This window comes from Panthera tigris, chromosome A3 (genome assembly GCF_018350195.1).
Source record: "Panthera tigris isolate Pti1 chromosome A3, P.tigris_Pti1_mat1.1, whole genome shotgun sequence".
Taxonomy (NCBI): Eukaryota; Metazoa; Chordata; class Mammalia; order Carnivora; family Felidae; genus Panthera; species Panthera tigris.
Window position 1 is genome coordinate 15680260 of NC_056662.1, and position 23681 is coordinate 15703940.

A 23681-nucleotide genomic window follows, 5' to 3' on the forward strand; every position below is an offset into this window, starting at 1 on the left:
GGGAGAAGCAGAGAGGGAGACACAGAATCCCAAGCAGGCTCCAGGCTCCAAGCTGTCAGCACAGAGCCCGATGCGGGGCTCGAACTCAACAAACTGAGATCATGACTTGAACTGAAGTTGGACACTTAACCAACTGAGCCACCCAGGCTCCCCTCCTAGAAGTTTTCTGAAGTATTTGAATAGTTTCATGTGTATTTGTCATATTGTGACGCTGGTATATTGTCCTCCAACTGTCATACCACTTTATATCCCACAAAGATAATAGCAGCTGTCAGGACCCTTGGTTTCTTCCCTTTATGGTCATTTCTCCTTTTTATTTCCACATTTCCCATGTTTTAGATCTCTGTGCTACTTTCTGGGTGTTTTCTCTAAATTTATCATCTATCATTCTTTTTTTACCCATATGTAATCAACTGTTTGACCCAGACATTGAGTTTATTTCTGTGACTACTTTTTTTGCTTCCTAGAAGTTTTAGTTATTTTTAAATCTGGTTTTTCTTCCTGTGATATCTAGTCTTAACAAATGTTTTTCCTTTATGTGTTTGAATATTATAAATGTCTTTAAGGTATTTTTTAGATCAATTATCTTGAGCTCCTTGGGTATGATTTTTTTTTTTTTTAATGTTTATTTTTGAGAGAGAGTGTCTGTGCACAAGCAGGGGAGGGACAGAGAGAGAGGGAGACACAGAATCCGAAGCAGGCTCCAGGCTCCGAGCTGTCAGCACAGAGCCCGACGTGGGGCTCAAACTCACAGACCTCGAGATCGTGACCTGAGCCGAAGTCGGACGCTCAACCGACTGAGCCACCTCTTAGGCAGGCACGACTCTTACCTGATTTGAGGCAGGGTTAGTGGTGCCATCCATTCACAACTGACTTTTTCTTCTTGAAGTCTAAAAGGCAGGCATCTTGATTTACTAAGGAAAACATAGAAGGTAAAACCAGGACCCGGGAAGGGATCCTAAAGCAATTCTACATGGGTTCGTCTCTGATGGTGTTACAGAGCCCTCAGCCAGCCAGCCCAGAGCCTACAAGTAGTTGCTGCTTCCGGGGTGTATACCTGCATTGCGGGGTACTCAAGCCCGGGGTCCAGAAACCTCCGTGTACGTCACATGTGGGCACCTGTAGCTTTAGCTCCTTCTCTCGGTGCCGTGTGAGGACAACCATTCAGTCCCGCACTGAGCCACTGCCTGGTGGGCGTCTGCTCCTCTGGGGCCGTTCCAGACGGTCCTGCTCAGTTCCTGGCGACCTTGGTCTGGCGCACACACAGCTTCTCCCATAACTCTTTGGGCTTCTGTTCCTTCGAGCCACATCCCCAACCCAGTCAAGTCCACCCTTGGCTCTGGCCCACCTCCCTCAGACACAAGAAGGCCTCCTGGGAGACAAGACGGTTTGCAGCACTTTTAATGCACAAAAGGAAAGGGTGACAGGCTGGCGGGGGGGGACCGGCCTTCATTCCACATACAGAGCTCAAGTACAGATACAGCCTGAGTGGGAAATAAGTTACAGCTCCCGGGGACAGAGAGCCAAGAGCAGGAAGCGCTGTTCAGCCGAGGGAGTGAGGATCCCGCTGTCTGGGGATGAAAGGAGAGGAATGCATCCTTCTAACATACAGCAGACACCTGGTCTCAACGGAGAAGGCAGAGCAGACGAAGCAGGCCACATACACAAGATAAATTCACCCAGTGCCCAGGGACAGCCCAGCCTATCCCCAGGGACGCCAGGCAGGGCAGCTGGCGAGAAAACACCCGCACTTCGCACGGTGGTCAACACTCATTCTCCTCCCACGGTCTGTCCGCTCCTTTGCGCCTCGCAGCTTCCCCCAAACTCCTCGGTGCTCCAGAGAGCGAGCCGGCGCCAACATGGTTTCTCCGCGGGTTTCTCAAAGTCAGCCCCTGCCCGCCTCTTCCCGGCTTCTCTTGGGCCCACCGCTGCTTCCATCTCCTTCTCTCCCACCCCCAGCCACCCACCTGGTTTCAGAGCACTTTTGTCAGCTCCGCGGCCTGGTGTGCCTGCAGCACCGCCAAAGCCTCTTCCACCTGTGGGTCGTGAGTGGGGGTTAGTGCAGCTGCCCAGCGGGGTCCCCGGGAGAGCCCTGGCCGCCCACTGCCCCCGCGTGCTAGATGCCACAAGTCGCCTCCCTCCACGGCACTGCCGTTGGCGAGCGCCCGTGATGAGCGGGTCGTCGGTTGCCTTCTCCAGACAGATGGACGCCGCCGGACAGCTGGGAGAACCTGAGCCCGGTCCTCAGAACACGTGCCTGTACCGACACCTTGCACGTGGAGCTGCAGAGAATTAACCTGGAGGGGCCGGAGGGGCCAACCCCGAGGCCTCCCGCTCGCAGATGCAGCCCGTACGAGCTGGCGTCAGCGGGAAGGTAAACTTTGCTAAGTCCTCTAGGAGAGGTGTTCGTCATGAGCTCTCCTCCTGTCCTCGCGAGGCACCCTGCCACCCAGGCCCCAGCCCACCTTGGCATTGAGGGACTCCGGGGACTCCAGCATGAGCAGCAACTCCGAGTTGTCGATCTCCAGCAGCATGCCCGTGATCTTGCCAGCCAGCTGGGTGTGGGCATCGTAGATAAGGGGGTACAGACGCTCACCTGTACAGAACACCTGGCTGATACCCCAGCAGCCCCAGGGAGGCAGGGGGTACTGTGGAAGGGAGCAGTAAGGCATGTGGTGGGGGGCCGTCCCAGAACTGCTCCTTCTGACCTGTGTCACTTAGCCTCACTGGGAGGCTCTCTCCCAACTGTAAAGTGCGCAGAGCAAACCCCGCTTCGGAGGCTAGTTTGAAGAATCAAATTTGACATTCTACATGAACGAATCTACACAGAGCCTGACACAAACTTGGTTGGTGTTTAAAGACTACTCTTGTTTGGGGCAGCTGGGTGGCTCAGTCGGTTAAGCTTCCGACTTCAGCTCAGGTCATGATCTCACAGCTCGTGAGTTCGAGCCCCACGTCGGGCTCTGTGCTGACAGCTCGGAGCCTGGAGCCTGCTTCCGAGTCTGTGTCTCCCTCACTCTCTCTGCCCCTTCCCCGCTCACACTCATGCTCTCTCCCTCCCTCAAAAATAAGTGAACATTAAAAAAAAAAAAAAAATTTCCAAGACTACTCTTGTTCATTTTGCAAGAAATAGTTCCAATAAACACATTGAGATTCTAGACAAGACAGGCTTTTTTGGGACTAGACTTTTTTGGGGGTAGGAGGAGCCACACACACGAGATAAATTCACCTTCCGCCATCAGGCACTTCTGGTGGCAGAGCCTAGCGTTGGTGGTCAGCCCATCTTGGCCATGTGTGGAGGGTCTGGCCAGGATTGTGTGCTGGGTGGGAGAGTTTCCCCGTGAGGAAAGTGAAGAGGTTTACAGGGAACTGCTAACAGAGCCTTCTGCCTCCATTAAGCCCATTTAGAATCTTCCTTTGAAGAGTGGGTAGTAAAGTGGCAAAACCCCAAGTGAGCCGAGAAAACAAGTGGAGGGAATCGGGATGGACTTCAGAGAGGTTCTGGAAATCTTGGTGGCCGTGAAGGCAAGAACCTGGCAAGTTATTCACTCAGCAGTTAGCGGCATCCTTTAGCAGGGCTTGCCGTAGACACTGGGCTGGAGGAGAATTGCACAAGGAACTCGCAGTCCAGTGGAGAATGTGCAAATACGAATTTCTGCACATTTATTTCCCACCTCCCTGCAGCGGGCACTGGGAGACAGAGGACATGTGGTGATGGCTTCTTCCCATTCAGGAGATGTAAGAAACGGCAACACCCACCAACAGAAACCCTTAGTCCTGGCCGCAGATCTGCCCACAGCTGCGATCTCTCCAAGCCTGTCACGGCCCTTGAACAGCAGAACTGAGGAAACCTCAGGACCATCTGGTCTGACCAGTGCTTTAAGACGAGAGGGAAGCCGAGGAGAGCAGAGGCAACCCGGACCAAGCCACCCGGCAGGTTGGTCAGCGGCAAAGCTGGACCTCGTCCACGTGTCTCACCTCCACTCAACATGTTTCCTGCCAGGCTGGCCAACTCCCCCTGCTTCCTGCTCCAGCCACTCACCAATCATCTGCTTTTGTTCGTGCAGTGGCGCTGCGGCCAGCATGGACGCCGTCAGGGGCTCCTGTCCCGGGATGCGCACAGCAGGCTCCTGGACCTGCAATGGTGCCGGGGACACATCCCTTCACCACCACAGATGGGCAAGGCCTCAAAACCCTCACCCTGTCAGGTGAGCACAGGCCTCCCAGGGGGCAAGGTATGGACAATCGGGTGGGACAGAGTCCCTAACAAGGGCACAGTGGGATAGACAAAGTCACCCTCTAATTCCGACGCCTTCCACGGTGCCAGGAACCTGTCAAGGCCCCACTGGATGTTGCCAAGTGAAAGTCACACATTACTAACCACTTCATGCCAAATAAGGCACTTTTTATCAAGTAGCTTTATGGCCACATCCCCGGCATACTTCTGACCTTTCCCTATCCTGGTAACTTTAAAAGCATGTTGCTGTTTAAAGACTACTCCCTTGTTTCTTTTGCAAGGAAGAGTCTGAAGTATACACATTAAAATTCTAGACAGGATATGATAATGCCGAGTTTGAGACTTGGGCAGGAAGATAAATACATAACCTTTTAATTTAATCACAGTAGGTATTTTTAGTTCTGTTTTGTAGATTAATCCCATCCCTTCAATATTCAGCATATCGCTAGGATATTTTTCCTTGCTGCTCAACACTGAATACGAAGGAAATACAGATTACTTTTGTTAATAATCCAGGCAGAGCAAATCATAATTAATAAACCAAACATGATCTTGGCTCTTTCCCTCCTTCTGTTAGTAAGGGGGATTGTTTCTCAATTGTACACGTTACTAAATGAAACTTTGCTCGTTTATAATTCAAGAAGAGAAGCAAACAAACGAGGGCCAGTGCCTTAGCCAAGGTTCTGAGCCAAGGCCCCAGGAGCCCAGACTAAGAGGGCAGTCAGGCCAGCCTTACCCCGTGGTTGTATGTTGCTGAGGAATATTTGTGTGTCAGCAGAGGCCCACTTGGTGCAGGATATCCCGCCCCGCTGGCTCCTGTGGTCTGGGTGCCAATATTGGCTGTAAGGAGTAAGCAGGGGAGTTAGGGCCTGACAGTGATCTAAAGCCAGGAAGCCTAAAGACAAGCATTCATGTAGAATCCCCAGCACCGACTGTGAGGCCGGCACGCAGATGTACAAACATTTGCCGAATGAAGGAACAGATGTGCTGGCCTTACAGCTCAAACCTACGCCCTTGTTCACAGCTGCCGCAGTACTTGCTAAGGTTCTGATGTGATGCTAAGCCCCGCCATGTGTGATCTCATTCACCCACACGACAAAACAGGAGGGCTATTTTCATCCCTATTTTAAAAAGATGAGGTAGGTGATCAGATACAGTAGTTAGCAAGGCCACAGAGCGAGTTGGCCCCAGGAACCGGGTCTGTGGGACTCTGGAGCCCAAACGAACTACTGTGCCTCACGGCCTCCAAAGTCAGCTCTACCCTCCAAGAGGCAAACGGCAAGGTCACCACGGAGGCCAGTCCTGACTCCCCGCCTGTGCCAACCCAGCACCAAGCCCCTACCCCACCCTCCGCGCACACCCGTTCCTCTTGACCCAGCCCACACTCACCCACTCTCTGGGTGTGGGGCACCGTGGGTGGCACCTGGGTGGAGGCCTGCCTGACACCGCTGACCTGCGCCGGGGGGCGCCGCAACATGGCTGGTGGTCGGATCATTGAGGCAGCTGGAGGGTAGGTGGCTTGTGGCACAAAGAACACGGAGAGAAAGGTCGGTGGGGCAGGGGCAGGACAATCAGAGCGGCACACTGCGCCCTGAAGGTTCTGGGGTGAGAAAGGCAATGGGTGGGAAAGGGAAGTAGAACATTCGCAGCAAAAAAGATGGGTGAATTCACCTAGTCAGGCAGACCCAGAACTCCAGGGAAGGGGAGTGTGTGGAAGTCTTCAATTACAAAGCCGACTTGTTTCTACACAAGCCCCAGGACGCACAGACCGCATGATCACACCCGCTGGGTCCCCAAGCAGCTGCAAGGGAGGGCGAGCTCTGCTCCCAGAGAGGGGCCGGAGGGGCAAGACTGCCATGGGAGTGCGTTCTCATGGTCACAGATCAGACAAGTCTTGGGAGCTAACTGAAGAGAATGGCTGCACCGCTAGTCTTTCACAAGGTCGGCACTGCTTGGGGCTTTATGCACACCTCATTCAGAAGAGGAAACTGAGGTTCAGAGAGGTGAAGTTACCCACCCAAATGAACACCCTGGGAAGTAGAGCCAGGCTTGCCCCCAAAGCCTGTGTTCATAGCCCCAGGTTCCACGCTGCCCTGAGGGGTCCACCGTCCGTGGGCCAGGCTAAGGGTACAAGGGGCGGAGTCACTCACACGAGGGTCTTGGAGGCTGGGCCGTCCACCTGGGGGCAGGCTGCATGGGAGAGCTGGACGCATAGTACGCAGTCTGGGCAGGAGGCTGTGCGGGAGAAGACTGGGGGTGAGGGGGTCGCAGCAGGTGAGAAACCGCATCCCCTCATGGACACCCCTGCGGAAACTCCACCGCCCCCCTCCAGGGTTACTGATTAGTAAAGACCCACAAGCTGGGATGAAATCTCCGCTACCCCAGTTCAGGCTATTCGTTAGCCCCGAGCCTTCCAGGGCAAGGTGTCAGGTTCAATCCTCGCCCCTTATCATCAGAGCCACTGGCCCAAACAGCAGCATAAAATGCTGACAGACCTACTCAGACTTGTGCCAGCTTAAGCTACTGCTAAGAGGAGTGGGGGGTGGGGCGCCTGGGTGGCATAGTTGGTTAAGCGTTCACCTCCTGATTTCAGCTCAGGTCACGATCTCAGTTTGGGAGTTTGAGCCCCGCACTGGACTCTGTGCTGACAGCATGGAGCCTGCTTGGGATTCGCTCTCTCCCTCTCTTTGTCCCTCCCCTGTTCATGCTCGCTCTCAAAATAAATAAAACTTTAAAAAATTAAAAATAAGTAAAAGGAGCAGGGGAGCAGATACGTCCATCCCCGCAGCTGCAAATGGCCAACACCTTTCCACTCCAAGTCCTGGGAGCTCCCTTCCCAAGGGGGGCCGCTCAGAACATTGGCCTCCAGGAGAGAGGTTGGCAGGCAGCCCACAAAACAGGACCATCTAAGCTGGGGAAATGCTACATGCTCTCTGCTGGTTTGGGAAAGTCCTGACGCACACCAGCACGTTAGGGTAGAATAATGTGTGCGGTAAAGCATTGTATAATAAGGAAAGCTAGTTCCTTTTCCTTAATGCAGGGTTTCTCAAACTTATTTGACCGGGGAGCATGTTTTTTAGCACAACACGAACCTCTCCCTGGTTGGGGACACACACTCTTACCCCCCGTTACCAGGTGGGGTTAAAGTGGCCTGCCTGCCAAGTTTCCAGCAGAAACAAGTTGAGAAGCTACATCTACCTGTGAGGCTGTCTTCCTGCTCTACCTGGCTGTCAGGGAAGGGGTGCAGTGGGGTTCGGGCAGGCCATCACCTGGGGCACAGCGGGCAGGAAGTAGCTGGCGGGCTGCTGGAAGGAGCCCAAGAGGGGGCCACCCAGGGCCCGCACAGTAGACAGGCGCTGCATGTACTGGTTGGTCAAGATGGCCTTCCGTTCCTCTTTGCGCTGGGCCAGGGCCACGTACAGCGGCTTGGTGCCCACGATGCGCCCGTTCATCTCTGTCACGGCCTTTGTCGCCTCTTCTGGAGAGGAAAAACACACAAAGCCAAACCCCTTGCTGTGGCCACCCTCTGTCATCACCTAAAAGCAAGACAAGACAAGGGCTGCTGGGGGTGGGGAAGGAAGACTCCTGGGGCTGTGTCCCCCTCCTCCCCCGGGGCCCAGCCGGGCAGTGAGCAGGCCCAGGAGAAACTGTCACCCTGACATTGACTGAGGCCCACCGCATGCCAGATGCCGGACTGCCTTCTTGCTCCACAGGCGCCGCCACCTGATCGTGGGGGGCACCACGACTCCCGCTTCACAGGTGACGGAAGCGGGGGCTCAGGAGTGACTTGGCTGAGACCAGTCAACTTGCTAACTGAGGGCTGCTCGCTGTTTTTAAAAAAATTTTTTTTTAATGTTTATTTATTTTTGAGACAGAGACAGAGCACGAACGGGGGAGGGTCAGAGGGGGAGACACAGAATCTGAAGCAGGCTCCAGGCTCTGAGCTGTCAGCACAGAGCCCGACATGGGGCTCAAACTCATGGACCGTGAGATCATGACCTGAGCCGAAGTCGGACGCTTAACCGACTCAGCCACCCAGGCACCCCAGCTGCTCACTGTTTAACAGGACATTCCCTAGAGTCCGTGAGAACAGCAGCATTTCAGAATTTTTTTTTTTATATTTAAATTTTCTTTCTGAAATGATTTTCCTAGGCTGTGATGGAAGGCCGGTTTAAATGGTATCTACCCTCATCAGAGGGGCTAGGATGAAGAGGACAGTTTAGGATTGGTTAAAATCCAAGAACAGGGCAGGCAGGGGTCCTTAGCCAGAGCCACGATCTTAAACACTTCGTTTGAGGTCACTGTGATGAAAATCTGCATTTCGACTACCCTCTGATTATTTTAATTCTTAGGATTCTTTAGTTCATTTGTGAAATTATGGAAATAAAATGTTCTTAAGAGTTAGGTATCCTAGACTCCAATAAAAACTTAGATTTGAATGGGGGCACGTGGATGGCTCAGTCGGTTAAGCATCTGACTCTTGATTTCAGCTCCGGTCATGATCTCAGCGTCGGGAGGTGGAGCCTTGTGTTGGGCTTTGCACTGGGTGTGGAGCCTGCTTAAGAGTCTCTTTCCTTCTACCACTCACACACGCTTGCTCTCTAAAATAAACTTGTAAATAAATAAATAAATATTTATTTATTCAAAAAGTTAATAATTAAAAAAATTAAAGTTAAAAAACGGTATGGAATATAAAAATTAAAAGGTTTAAATTTATACTTTTTGTGCCTATTCTGTTAATTTTCTTTGTGGTGGAAATAAAAATCCTTATTACAATTGGGGGGGGGAAAAAAAGGTGGGTGGGAACTCGTCCAGGGTCACCCAGCCTGTGGGCACCCATCAGCCAGAATTTGAACCCAATGCAGCATTCTGGTGACTTCCATTGCCTCTGCAAGGCACTGAGCCAGATTCTTTAGGAGAAATCTGGGGATTTCTCCTTCTGGGGAAGGCATTCTTAGTGTTGTTATTAAAATAACCTTTTTATTTTGCAATACCTCTAGGTATACAGAAAAGTTGCAAAAACAGTACAGGGCAGCCATCTTTCACCCAGGGTTGCCCCAGTGTGAACGAGTCAGAGGGACTTGGCCGAGACCAGTCCACATGTGTCAAAACCAGGATGTTAACATCGATACGGTTGTTATTAGCTACAATGCTATTGACTGAACTGCAGATTTCATTGGGATTCCCCTAGTTTTTCTAATATTTTTTTTTCTTTTCCAGGATCCAATCCACATTGCATTTATGGTTCTTAATTTTGGGGGTAGGGGGAGGTCTAGACATTGGCCTGGCCCATGCATTTAGATCTGAACTGACATACTTTTTAAATCTGCTCTATTAAAGCCCATTCTCTACACATCATCAATTTTCAAACTGCACCTTGCAACCCATTCATACGGGGGCCTGACCCTGAGGGTTCACAGATCCCCACCCCCCCCCCCCCACCACACCGAGGGAGGCCAATGGATAGAATTCAGGGGGTCTGTGAACTTGGATGGGGGGAAAAATGGCATCTTAATTTTCACAGTAGTGTTTCCTTCTATTTTGAACACAGGCAACAAAAATAGGGGAGTCTTGGCTGTGCTGGTGATTTTGTCAGGAGGAGAAAGAAGATATTTTCATATGTCAACCACTGCGGATCTCAAAATATCATTTGTGCTAATTGGTACCTCTCTAGACCTTCTCGTTTGATGTAATTATGAACCCCATACTGCTGTTACCTTAGCATTTTGATAATTATATTTCAGTAGAATTGTTTCTCTGCAATCCTGTGAATTTTCTTTTAGGCATTTAAGGATATTCTCAGAAGGGATCTGTAGGCTATCATCAAACAGCCAAATTTTCTTGACACAAAAGTATTGTCTTAGCAAGGTAATAAAAACTTCTGTTAGGTAGTAAATAATGATAAAATGCACTTATATAGCTGCTATGAATGTGACAGTGTTATTAGCACTTTATATACCTTAACTTGTTTTCATAATCACTGTATTTTATATATAATAGAAATCATATAAATATGTAAGCCTACATAAAACCCCCATTTTATAACCTAATTGGTCAACTAACAAGATAGTGCCACAACTCTAAGTAACCCAGATTTTTAGAATTCCCTCCACTCGAGGAGTCCTCAAGGAGGTGGGTGAATCCCCAGAAATTATACACAATGTGTGAATAATCAGATCACTATTTTACCACTTGTTGTGGGCAGGCGCTCTACATGCTGACTCTTTAGTGCTCAGGACACCTCGAGAGGTAGGGAAGGTTGCTCCCACTTTACAGACGGGTAAACGGGCTCCAAGCGGCAAAGTCACTTCCTGCAGATCCTACAGCTAGTTAATGGTAGGACTGGGATTTAGACCACAATACTACCCAAATTTATACCCAAAATATAAATTTGCTGGGCAAGAGGGCCCACGGCTTTTTTATAATGTTTAAGCAAATTTATTGATGCTTAATTTACATGTCCCACAGCTCGGTCACATTTGAGTCCTTAACTCAAAAACTGTTAGAACCTCTTCCCCAAACACCAGCCATTTAAAATTGGATTCAACAGGGCTGCCTAGGTAGCTCAGTTGGTTAAGCATCAGACTTCGGCTCAGATCATGATCTCACAGTTCAAGCCCCACATCAGCCTCTGTGCTGACAGCCCAGAACCTGGAGCCCACTTCGAGTTCTGTGTCTCTCTCTCTGCCTCTCCTCTGCCCCTGCTCACACTGTCACTGTCTCTCTCTCGCTCGCTCAGGAATAAGTAAACATTAAAAGAAAAAAAATTTTTTTAATGTTTATTTTTGAGAGACAGAGCATGAGCAGGGGAAGGGCAGAGAGAGAGAGAGGGAGACACAGAATCTGAAGCAGGCTCCAGGCTCTGGGCTGTCAGCACAGAGCCTGACGCAGGGCTCAAACTCACAAACCATGGGACCATGACCTGAGCCGAAGTCAGATGCTTAACTTACTGAGCCACCCAGGCTCCCCAAGCATCTGACTCTTGATTTTGGCTCAGGTCATGATCTCGCGGTTCGCAGGATCAAGCCTCACAGCAGGTTCTGTACTGACAGCATGGAGCCTACTTGGTATTCTCTCTCTCTGCCCCTTCCCTGCTCTCACTCTCTAAATAAATAAAAATAAACTTAAAAAAATGGGATTTAACAGGCAAAAGAACTTCCTAAGAACCCAACCATTGCATCACATGTGCTGGTCTCCAGCCCCATTACTCACACTGATCTCTTTGGAAAGTTCCTCATTCCCACCTGCAGCTCCCTACCTCCTCACAGCCAAGCCAAATGTTTCTCACACTTCTTACAGGAAGCCCTCCTTCCTGTTCCCCTGGGCTACCATACCTCTGCCTCCAGTACTCCCACCCTCACTACAAAAACACCTTATAATAGATTTGAGTTAGTGATGTGTCTGACTTCCCCACTTGACTATAAGCTACTCGAGGGCAAGAACCACATCTAACTTGTTACTGTATACTTCCCAGAGGGCCCGGTAAGACAGGAGGTGCTTAAGGATGGAATGAATGAATGCTGGGTCATCTTAAAATCACCTGGGGAGCTTTTAAAATAAAATGCCCAGGCCCTACTCAGAGATCGTGAGTCGTCTGACTCAGGTGTCTGTCTTTAAGAGCTCCCCAGGGGAGTTTTAATAAGCCAGGGTTGAGAACCATCCAATGAGCCCAACACTCTCCTTGTGGGGATGAAGGTCAGAAGACACCTGCTAAAAGTCACAGAGCTACTGAGTAGAACAGCCAATCATCACTTATCAGGTGCTAAGGGGGCTGGGCAGGTGGTAGGTGCTCAGTAAACGGGGAATGAATGAACGAATGAAGAATATAGCAGCCCAACCTTCTCATTTTCCAGATGGGGGGACGGGGGTCCGAGAGACAACAAAACAAGCAGTGGAAATTCTGAAACATGAATTTCTAGAATCTGGCATACAGTAGGCACTCAATAAATGCTTATTAAATGAACCAAGGTTACAGTGAGCCCCAATAAGTCCAGCTGTATGATTGGGACTGGACTTCAACCCTCTTCCCCTCCAGAGCAGACAAGGCTGCAGATGGACGTCAAGTTCCAATGGGGGGGTCAGACATAGCCCCCCAAACTCTTAAAAGGAGTAGCTCAGCACCAACTCCCTGGAAGAAGGGGTGTATAGGCAGCAGGAAGATGGAGGGGCAGGCTCTCTATCCCCTGTAGGTGCCCCACCCCCAGCCCTCACCTTGGCACTGGTAATCACTCCATAGGGAGAGAACTCTCTTCTTAGCTTCTCATCATCGATGGAGTCATCCAGGTTCTTAACATACAGGTTCACACCCTAGAAAGAGAGGTTACTGTGGATGTGTCCCTTCCCCTCCACGCCCCAGGTTACCTCATGTCGGGGACCAATGTAGGCCACGGGGGCCCTGGAAGCCTTGGCCACCAAGCCTCCTGCTTCCAGTCTGGCATGGCACCCACGCCCCCAGCCAGCGTGCCCATCACTGGAAGCTGCAGCCCCCATGGCCCCTAAAGCCAGCTTCCTGGGGGTGGGATTGCTGGAGAAAGGCTTCATATTCAGGACCTCCACACACACACTCTCACATGGCTGCAGCGGTCACCAGGGGACTGACCCTCACCTGGTAACGGGTCAGCCGGTCCTGCTTCATCTGCTCGAACCTACGCTTCAGCTCATTCTGCCTTTCCACCCGCTTCTGGGCCCGGCCCACGTACAGTAGCCGCCCTCTCACCTCCTTCCCATTCATGTCCGTCACGGCCTGGGCAGAGAGGGAGCGAGCGTCCTTGGTAACCACCCCCATGAGGCCCTGGCCTCCAGTCCCTGCAAACCAGGCCAGCCTTGTTAGCTGAGAATAATTAGTATCAGGATAAAAGCCACTTAAAGAATCCACTTTTTTAAAAACATGGGACAAAATTTCAGAGTAAACCATAGATTTAAAAAAAACAAACAAACTTGATTTGCGCACTACTTTAAGAAGTGAAATTGAAATTTGCAAAGTTTCCCACAGTTAACCTTTAGGTTCTTAACTTTATGTACACACTGATGATCTGAACAGAGCAGGGAGCAGAATTCTTTCAAAACGGCATGAGCGCATAATCAACATCCTTCACTTCATGCTGGATTTCACAGCACAAAGAATCCTTTTTGCTAACTACGAAGGCTTTCGTTTTTGTTAAGAAACACGTCTTAACCCTTTTTTCTTCTTTTCTTCAGATAGCTGGCCTAAGCAGGCCACATCCTAAATGGTCAGTGGCTTTGATTGCACGGAATCCTACATCTTCTACAAGATGTGCAACTTCTCTTAATGCATTTATACTGAACTGAATTTACATGGACTTATCTGCAAAAAAAAAAAAAAAAAAAAAAAATCAGCAAAAAGGTAGACTCGTGTCTGTACCAGCTCGATGGTTAGGGTTAGACACTAGTGTTAGTGAGGAGATGTTTGAAAAGGACCTTTTTTAAGCTCTAACACCCAAAGTGGGGCTTGAAAAAAAGGGAATTTTTTAAGTGGCCAACTAGTTAGTAAATATTTTTACATCATGAGGATATTTCCTTACCTAAATATGCAAATCTATGTAAACATAGTCGAAGGCCACAGAAACTGCTAGTTGTACGTCAGTCTTTAAGGTCATTACCTGGGTTTTCTATTCTGTTCCACTGGTCTACATGTCTATTTTTCTGCCAGTACCACAGTTTTGATTACTACAGTTTTGTAATATAACAATGGAATATCACTCAGCGATTAGCAAGAAGGAAATATTGCCATTTCAAGGTCATAGATGGAGCTAGAGAGTATAATGCTAAGCAAAATAGAGTAAGGCAAATACTGTATGATTTCACTCATTTGTGGAATTTAAGGGAAAAAATGAGCAGAGAGGGGGGGAGAAGGCGGGAGAGGGGGGGGAGAGGGCGGGAGAGGGCGGGAGAGGGCGGGAGAGGGGGGGGAGAGGGGGGGAGAGGGGGGGGAGGGGGGGGAGAGGGGGGGGAGAGAGGGGGGGAGAGGGGGGGAGAGGGAGGGAGAGGGAGGGAGAGGGAGGGAGAGGGAGGGAGAGGGAGGGAGAGGGAGGGAGAGGGAGGGAGAGGGAGGGAGAGGGAGGGAGAGGGAGGGAGAGGGAGGGAGAGGGAGGGAGAGGGAGGCAAACCAAGAAACAGACTCTCAACTATAGAGAATAAACTCATGGTTACCAGAGGGGAAGGGGCGGGTGGGTTAAATAGGTTAGTTAACATACAGCGTAATATTAGTTTCAGGTGTACAGTATAGTGATTCAACACTTCATCACCCGGTGCTCATCACAAGTACACTCCTTAATTCCCCATCACCTATTTAACAAGATTTCATTGTTTTTTATGGGTAATACTCCATTGTGTGTGTGTATGTGTGTGTGACCCCACATCTTCTTTATCTACTTGTCAACTGATGGACACTTGGGCTGATTCCATAACTTGGCTATTGTAGATAATGCTGCTACAAACATCAGGGTGCATATAGAATTGTTGAATCACTATATTGTACACCTGAAGCTAATACAACACTGTACAAAAGAAAGTCATGCTTACAGAAATCATTAACATAAAAGTCATTACCAAAGCCTCTAAGACTGTGGAGTCTATAGACCCCTGAGGCTTCACCCACCTATTCCAACTTGTCGTTTTACAGGTGAGCAAACCAAAGCCTAGAGAGAGAGAGTGGCATTTGTCCAAGGACACACAAGAAGTCACCTTTCAAAAGGAGCCATTCACTTAAGAACAAGACTTCTGAGTCAGAAAGAGCTGGTTCTAATCCCCATGTTGCCTCTTGCTAGCTACCACCCTGTGGAGCCTGAAAACAGTTTAGCCCACACTGGTGAAGCAGCGAGGAGAGCGTATGCAGCCCTCAGCACAGTGCCCGGCCCATGGCAAGCGCCCAGCAAGAAGTGGCTGCCGTCAAGATGGCACCAGGTAGGGTCTCTAGCCAGAACCCACAATGAGCTGAGATCCCCTTGTCCAACGGTCTTCATGGGGCAGCATCCAAGGAAAGAGCTTTAGGGTAGGAAGGCAAATGGGACAACATCACTCCAGCTCGGTCACTGTGTGACCTTGTACCATTCACTTGTTCAGCCAATAGGTAGCTAGTACGTACTGGCAGGTGCAATGCTGGAGATTTAAGGGTGAAATGAGATCCGGCCCCTACCCTCAGTCCTATTACATGGAAATCTGTGTTAATGATGGAGAGAGACAGAAAGGGCACCTCACCAGAAGCACGGGATGAAAGAAGAGGCTCCTCGGTGGAGGGAAAGCATAAGCCGAGACCCACAGGATAAGCACTAAGTCTGAAGCCACACCATCTGATACGGTGGTCACTAGCCGCGTGCAGCTACCTGAGCACTTGAAATATGGCTAGTCTGAGTTGACATGTACTGGAAGTACCAGGTTTCAAAGAATTAGTACCAAAAAAGGGGGAATGTAAATATCTGTTTTTATATTGAATATTCACTGGAGTGATAATTTCAATATGTTAAATTGAATGGTAGACATTATTAAAATCAATTTCTGGTGGGTTGTTTTTTTTTTTTTTACCCCTTTTAATATGGCTACTGGAAAATTTTAAATCTCACACGTGGCTCCCATTATATTTCTACTGGATAGCACTAATCTAAAGAGTAAGAGAAGGGAAAGGTTTTGAGAAACAGCATTTATCTGCAAAGGTCTGGAAGCAAGAAATAACCTAAGCGCTTCCCCTCCCTGGCCTCAATCCCACCATCAATTCAAGAAGAGGGTGGTGGCTGTCTCAGAGACCCCTCTACTTCCCCTGGGTGACAAGAATCTATGAAAAGCAGTCAGCCTTAGGGTTTAGAAGCACCAGGTGAGGTTGCAACCTTCTGCCTTCGCCACAGGCAGGCAGGGCCCTGACTGTTGTGGGCCCAGGCTGGGGAGGAACTTTCTTCTCCTCTGTGGGCAGCTGGAGCCCCCTCCTCCTGATCTCCTTTCTTCCTAGTACTGGTGTGGTACCTCCTCCAGGAAACGGCCACGGGGAGGCTCCTACCTTCTGGGCTTCCTCATGCTTCTCAAAGTTGACAAAGCCGAAGCCGCGGGAGTGGCCGCTGTCATCCCTCATCACCTTCACACTCAGCATCTTCCCTGGGAAGGGCCAACCTGGCTCAAAGGGAGTTGGGGAAGCCCCAAGATGCTTCCCTTCCTTCCCCCAGTTCCTCAAGAAGCTCCAGAAAGGCCCCTCCGCCCAGCCCAACCTGGGGACAGAAGACAAAGTGATGCCCGATTCCCTTGGGGAACATGCCCACCAAACTGGGAGAAGAGGTCCTGTAGGCCCTGCTCATCCACGTCCACGTGGAGGTTCTTCACATAAATGTTGGTGAACTCCATGGCCCGAGCTCCCAGCTCTGCTTCCCTCTCCCGTCGAGACTTGAAGTGGCCAACAAAGCTGTGGACACACTGACAGGGTAGGTAGCTGCCAGCCATTAGTCACCCCCATTCCACCCAGCAACCCTGGGTCACTTGGGTCAATTGCCATCAGCCTCCAGGCACCTATATCCCTCATCGAAAGGCTGGGAAGGGCAATACTCTTTAGATGAATTACATCCAAGGCCAGACCACTTCCAACAGCCAAGATTCTATGTTCTAGCATCGGGTTAAGAAGATTTCATTCTATGGGGCACCTGGGTGGCTCATTCCATTAAGTGTCGGACTTCACCTCAGGTCATGAGCTCGCAGTCCGTGAGTTCAAGCCCCACATTGGGCTCTGACAGCTCTGAGCCTGGGGCCTGCTTCAGATTCTGTGTCTCCCTCTCTCCCCTCACCCCCCACTCATGCTCTGTCTCTCTCTCTCAAAAATAAATAAATGCTAAAAAAAAAAAAAAAAAAAAAAAGATTTCATTCTTGGGGCGCCTGGGTGGCTCAGTCAGTTAAGCATCGGACTCTTGTTCTCAGCTCGGGTCATGATCTCACGGTTCTTGAGTTCAAGCCCCGCATCAGGCTCTGCACTGACGGCATGGAGCCTGTTTGGGATTCTCTCTCTCTCTCTGCTCCTCTCGCTCTCTCAAAATAAACTTTATTTAAAAAAGATTTTATTCTTGTGGCAAATGCACAGAGACCTCCTACCATACACCAGGCAGTTGAGTGTACACGAGGGAAGAGCAGGAACTAAAGAGTCCTACAGAGGAGGGGCGCCTGGGTGGCGCAGTCGGTTAAGCGTCCGACTTCAGCCAGGTCACGATCTCGCGCTCCGTGAGTTCGAGCCCCGCGTCAGGCTCTGGGCTGATGGCTCGGAGCCTGTTTCCGATTCTGTGTCTCCCTCTCTCTCTGCCCCTCCCCCGTTCATGCTCTGTCTCTCCCTGTCCCAAAAATAAATAAAAAACGTTGAAAAAAAAAAATTTAATAAAGAGTCCTACAGAGGAGGGCTTGAGTCCCCACTCTGCAGTTGCCTACCAGTGTGACCCTGGGCAAGTTACTTCACCTCTCTGAGCCTCAGTGTTCATTCTTATAAAACTGGGGACGAGGGACACTTGGCTGGCTTGGTCGGTAGAGCATGAGGTTCTTGGTCTCAGGGTTGTAAGTTCAAGCCCCACGTTAAATTAAATTTTTTAATTTAAAATTTAAATTTAAAAAATTGTTCTTAAATGATTTTTGAGAGACCGAGTGCGAGTGGGGGGAAGGGCAGAGAGAGAGAGAGAGGGAGACACAGAGTCTGAAACGGGCTCCAGACTCTGAACTGTCAGCAGAGAGCCCAACGCGGGGCTCAAACTCACAAACCACGAGATCATGACCTGAGCCGAAGCTGGACGCTTACCCAACTGAGCCACCCAGGTGCCCCTAGAGATTACTTTAAAAGAGAAATAAATAAAATAAAAACTGGGGATGAAACTCAGATCACAGGCATTTGCTTATTCACTTCACAGGTACTGGGTACACTAGAGAAGCAGTAGTAACGGAACCAACATGGTCTACACATGGGGAAACACATCTAGGAAAGTATCCTAGATTAAGGGGGAAAAAAGAGAACATTTAATGGTGTCTATGGCACACTTAGCACAAATAAGCTGTAGCTGGCACTAAAGATGGAGGGGCAAAGGTGAGCTCGGGCAGACGGTGGCTAACGAAGGTCACGTCCTTTGCCGAACTGGGGAAAGCCTGCCGGGCTCAGATGCATTGACGAGAGCCGCCCCCGAGAAACTGGCCAAGGTAACCCTCAGTGCATCTTCCGGCTCAAAGCCACTTTGCCTCCACGGCACCGAGCGTGGGGCCGGCCATCACCGGGGCAGAGTCACAAGTGGGGACGGGGAACCCCAGAGCAGGGTCTCTCCAGCATCTGCAGCTCAACTGTCCCGTCCGTGAAGAGGGGCGGCAGGGGGTGGGGGAGGGATGCTGCCCTTAAAGGTATGAAGATGGTGGGCTAAGCCCAGGCCTGCTTCCCTTCCTGTCCCCAAATCCCATGAAACGACACAAAAGGTTTACGAAAAGAATTTTCACAGCCATGCCAAGAAGGCTGGAAAACGGATGAAATCACTGACTCCAGGGGTGACGTGGCCACTAGCTGTTCCTGCTGGAACTGCAAAGTCCCTCCTCGGAGCAATGCTCTCACGAGTATTGGCAGCCCCGTTTTGACTTGGGGAAAGGGAGCTCCTGAGACCCCGAACTCTGCTCAGGTCACACTGCCAGGAGCGTACCGGCTGCGGCTTAGTGGCTGGTGCCCATCAGACAGTGACGGACGGCATCAGCCCCCCTCCCCAGGTCGGCCGCAGCCCTGGCCCCCCCCTCCCCCGCGCACCACTCACACTTTGCGGTCATTCAGCAGCATCCCGTTCATGGTGACGATGGCCTGCTGAGCGGCCTCATGGGTTTCAAAGTGGACGAAGCCGAAGCCTCGGGAACCGTGATTGTCACACACCACCTGGACCACGGGGGAGAAGGACAGAGGCAGCATGCAACCGAGGGTTCGGGTGGAAAAGGACGGCACAGGTAACAACTACTATTTGAGTGCTTGCTCTGTGCCCCACACACAGTCCCTCCACCTTTAACTCAAGCCCCGGCTCTTCCATTCAGATTTAATCACGGTGACTGGGGCCCCCACTCTGGGCCGAGCACCACTAAGGGTATCCCATGCTCATCTTGTTACATTTTACTATAAGAACCCCTCCAGGCAATTCTGAGCCTCTGAGCCCCAGCCTGATTGGGGAAAATAGGAATAAATGACTAGCCCAAGGTCACTAGCCAGCCATGCTTCCGATTATTATGGCTACCACTTAGACGGTGAGCAGAGTACCAGGTATCCTTACGTTGTGAAGATTACCAGACGTAAAACACAGGCACAACAAGCCTATGAGGTGGCTTCTACAACCGCCCCCTTTTAGAGGAAGCTGAGGTATGGAGAGCTTAGAAAACTGGCCCAAGGGTACATTGCTAGCCAGGAAGTGGAAGTGGCAGGATCTGAACCCCAGCCACCAAAGTCCAAGGTCTGACCGACTCTGTAGCGCTGACTCTGCTCAGCAGCTGGCCGCACTACAGGTCTGGTTCTCTTCCCACTGTGCTACGGAAACCTTTCCTGGGCCTTTGACTGCATGGTCACTATGCTTTTCCCTCAGAGCCCCATTTCCAGCTATTCCTAAAAGTGTCACCATCTCCGACCAGCCTGAGAGATCCCAGGGCGGGGCCGACATTTGTGTGCCTTGCAGCTAACCCGGCCCACAGCAGGTCCTCAGTAGGCCTCCCACACTCGCCTGGGTCACATACAGCTTTCTGTCCAATCCACAGGGGTCCAGAGGAAGCCTCAAGGCTTGGCTGCCAGGATGGCCTTAGTTAGCAGCCCTCCTATGTCCCTTTATAATTTCTGTCCTGTCTCTCTGAAGCTGGGCTGGTCTCAGGACTTGCTTTGGCCAAAGAAGGCAGTAGAAGCAGTGGTGTGCCAGTTCCGAGCTTACATCTCAAGAGGCCTGGTGAGCTTCCACTCAGTCCCCCGGGCCACTGCCACGGTCACGAGAATAGCCTGAGCTAGCCCGCTGGAGGAGGAAAGACTGTAGGGAGGGGAGCCGAGGTGCTCCAGCTGGCAGCCAACCGCCCTCTAGAAGCAGAGCCAGCCGGCTCTCAGTGGGCATACGAAGGAGCCCAGCCAAGAGCAGAAATGCCCGGCTGAACCCCGTCCAGATTGCCCACTGCAGAATCAGGAGCTGAATAAATGCTTGTTGACAGCCCCTAACCTCTGACGTTGGTTACGCAGCCAGAGCTGACTGATACACAGGCGGCCTCCGATGGATCTGCGAAGAGACCAACTGAACGTGCTCGCTGCGCCTGAGCTGTACCGAAAAGCCGTGGGCCGCGGGGCAAGGCGTTGCTCGGCGTCCCTCTACCATACAGGTATGCGACACAGACCCTCCCCCGCGAGGGGGCACACCCACCTTGCAAGAGAGGATGTTCCCAAAGGTGGAGAAGGTGTCATATAAGGCCTTGTTGTCTATGGAGTCCTCCAGGTTCTTGATGAAGATGTTGCCCACACCCGACTTGCGGAGTCCTGGGTCCCGCTGGGACCACATGATGCGGATGGGCTGTCCTCTGATCACTTCGAAGTTCATGGTGTCCAGTGCCCGCTCCGCTGGACAGGAGGAGGAGGAGGAGGAGAAAAGGGAGCAAGTAAGGGTATTTCTTTCCCTGAGCCCGGAGGCGCTTAACTGGAAGCAGAACAAAGAAAACAGTGCCACTGTCTGGGTGTCACTTGAGAGAAGAGCCTGGAGCCTCAGAGGAGATGAGCAGAAATAATTAACGTGCATGGCGCTCCTCCCACCCTCGTGTTGGGGTCCCATTCAGCTCCTCACAATAGCCGCGTGAGCATGGATTCGTAGCCCCACTTCACGGAGGGAAACTGAGGCTCAGAAAGGGGGAAGGATCAGTGGCAGAGCAGGTCTACCACGGTTTCGAGGGCACGTGGGGTAGATAAAAAGGTAAAGGAGGGTCCTTTAGACAAAGAGTGGCAGCAGTTAGGGGAAATGAAAGCTCAGAAGTGCGGAGAGGCAGAGCAGAGATTCAATCCCCAGCAGCAGGACTCTGGGGGATAACACCTCTCTGAGCCTGTTTCTTCACCTGTAAAGTGGGGATGATGAGACTATTACCCACCTTCCCACATCTAACAAAGGGAGAGAATACCACCCACCCCCGGGTTGAAAATTAAATCAGGTATGCGGGGCACCTGGGTGGCTCAGTCACTTAAGCGTGGGACTTTGCCTCAGGTCTCACGAACTGTGAGATAGAGCCCCCGCATGGGGGGGGGGGTGGTCCTTGCTGACAGCGCAGAGCCTGCTTGGGATTCTCTCCCTCTGCCTCCCCCACTCCCCCACTCTCAAAATAAATAAACTTAAAAAAAATCAGGTATGTAAGGTGCCCTGCATTTTGTGCCTGGTACAAAATAGGAGTTTGGTAAATGGTAGTGTGTCTGAGAACAGCACCCTAGGCCCATTCTCCGGCCACTGCTACGGCCTGTTCCCTGCCAGTAAGAGGTAAACTCCTTTCTCTTCCCTGGAGCTCGATTTATACCATCTGTGAAGTCTGGCAAAAAGGTCAGGGCGTGCAGGGCTTGGAGGAAGATGTTAGAGGCAGTGCGGAGTAAGGCAGAGAGCGAAGGAGAAGGCTCTCTGGGATCCAGCTCGGTCACCTGCTGGGAAGCCAGCAAAACCACCCCCAGCAAACCCCCAGTTTAGGAAACCTCCCTATCCACCCAGGAGACCCAGAGTAAGAGTGGTGGCTTTTGAACTTGGCTGGGGCAGCCCTTTTTTGGTGGTTTCTGGAGTCTTATGCCTGAACGTTATAGCTACCATTCTTCTCTAAGATTAGCACTTACTGAGCCCTCCTGCTGCACCAGATGATACTGGAGAGACGTCACAGACACAGTTCGTTCCTTCCACGCTACTGGGGGATAAGCCGTAGCCCCATCTCACAGAAGAGGTACTGAGTGTGAGCCCTTGCTCCGGCTCACAGCCCGACCTGGCGCTCTCAGTCTTTACCCTCTCCACTGTAAAGTGTGGCCGTAACCACCTGGCAAGCTCTAATCAATCCTATCTATCAGCTCTGAAAAACTCTGTTGGGGCCTGGAGTGGAGGGGTTTTCAGGGTTCCCCAAGGAGGAGCCTCTTGGTGCAAGCTCAGGTCTGGCAGCCCCGCCAGGCGGGAGCCCAAGGCCCAGCTCTCCTGGCTTCCCCACTCCACCTGTATCCTCCCCAGGTGCCTTGACTTTCTCACCCTCCCGACCGCTCTACATAAGGTAGGTAGGATCCCCATTTTTCAGACATGCGACTGAAACAGAACGGTTGATTAATTGCTCAGTCACACAGCTGCCGGCCTTCTGATCCGAGGCCGGCGTGACCCCTTAACCCCTTAGCTGTTTTCACTCAGCCTTTATAGCTCTCCTCTGTACAACGGAGCACCAATAAAACACGCGGTGAGCTCACACTAATTGCTCGTAGCGGTCTCGGGGGGCTCTTAGGGACAGGGCCCCTTCCAACCCCTTGTATCTCTGGGCCTCAGTGTCCCTGGTTGCAAAATGAGAGATGCAGGAGCAGCCAGAGATGGCAGCGCGGGCCTGAGATGCCATCTGTCGGTCGGTGCGTCTGTGCCCTCCCCCGGGGGCTCACCGTCGGCGGGCTGCTGGAAGTTGATGTAGGCGTAGCCCAGCGAGCGGCGGGTGGCCACGTCGCGGCACACGCGGATGGACAGGATGGGGCCGGCGGGCGAGAACTTCTCATACAGCATGGCCTCGGTCACGTCGGGGTGCAGGTCGCCCACATAGAGCGAGGCGAGCGGGTAGCCCGGGCCGCTGGCGTTCATGGCGGGAACTGAGACGCCGCTCCGGGGCTCTCCCTCTCCGGCGGCAGCCCCTCCCTTTAGCGCCCGCCCCGCCCCGCCCCCCCAGCTGGGACCCCTCAGCGCTCCAGGGGCCCCAGGTGGTGCCCCTGGGACCCCGCCTCCGGAGGCGGGGCGCGCCCTCAACGGGGCCTGCGGGGACGCGGGTAAGAGCGGGGCCGGATCCCAGTTCCAATCCCGGTCATTGCCTTTCTGGGCCCTTCTCAGTAACAGGGATGGCTCTCTTCTCAAGCGTTCGAGGGAACCGCGCATTTTGTGTTTCACATACGAACAGAATCCCGAGCCGGAAACTCAGCTTAAAAGATTGTGCACCTCGCCTCCTGAAAGGAGTCTTTTTATCGACACAGCCCGAATCCAGCACCCCCTCCTGGGACTGGCCGTGTGAATTGGGGACTGAAGGCTCCACGTGAGAATTTGAGACCACAGAGGTCTCCCTTGACACCGGGTCTCCCGTTGCTGAAATCTTTTCCGGAACCTTCCCTGTCTGCCTTTCTTTTGAACAAGCCATTCCACCTGCATTCCATCTGGAAGGTTCACCATTACTCTCTAGGGACAGCAGGGACCTAACAGGACAAGGTTGTGACAGTGACCCCAAGCTCAGCTTGCAGCCTTAACCTACCTGT

General features: G+C 51.6%; 1 protein-coding gene across 2 annotated transcripts; it reads right to left on the bottom strand.

Moving 5' to 3' along the window:
- Positions 1–1141: 1141 nt before the first annotated feature.
- On the bottom strand, positions 1142–23022 carry PABPC1L (poly(A) binding protein cytoplasmic 1 like). Of its 2 annotated transcripts, XM_042980319.1 has the most exons (15): positions 22830–23022; positions 20608–20801; positions 18991–19106; positions 16501–16640; positions 16245–16339; positions 12843–12980; positions 12449–12544; positions 7507–7773; positions 6388–6472; positions 5627–5755; positions 4974–5077; positions 4043–4136; positions 2466–2596; positions 1968–2036; positions 1142–1571 (listed from the first exon to the last, which is right to left on the bottom strand). In XM_042980319.1, exons 1-14 carry the CDS (start codon positions 23020–23022, stop codon positions 1974–1976), a joined length of 1845 nt encoding a protein of 614 aa, XP_042836253.1. In that variant the 3' UTR covers positions 1142–1571; positions 1968–1973. The 2 variants fall into 2 exon arrangements, with proteins under 2 accessions (XP_042836253.1, XP_007077871.2); XM_007077809.3 differs by lacking the exon at positions 1142–1571 and having other exon boundaries at positions 1836–2036.
- Positions 23023–23681: the final 659 nt, after the last annotated feature.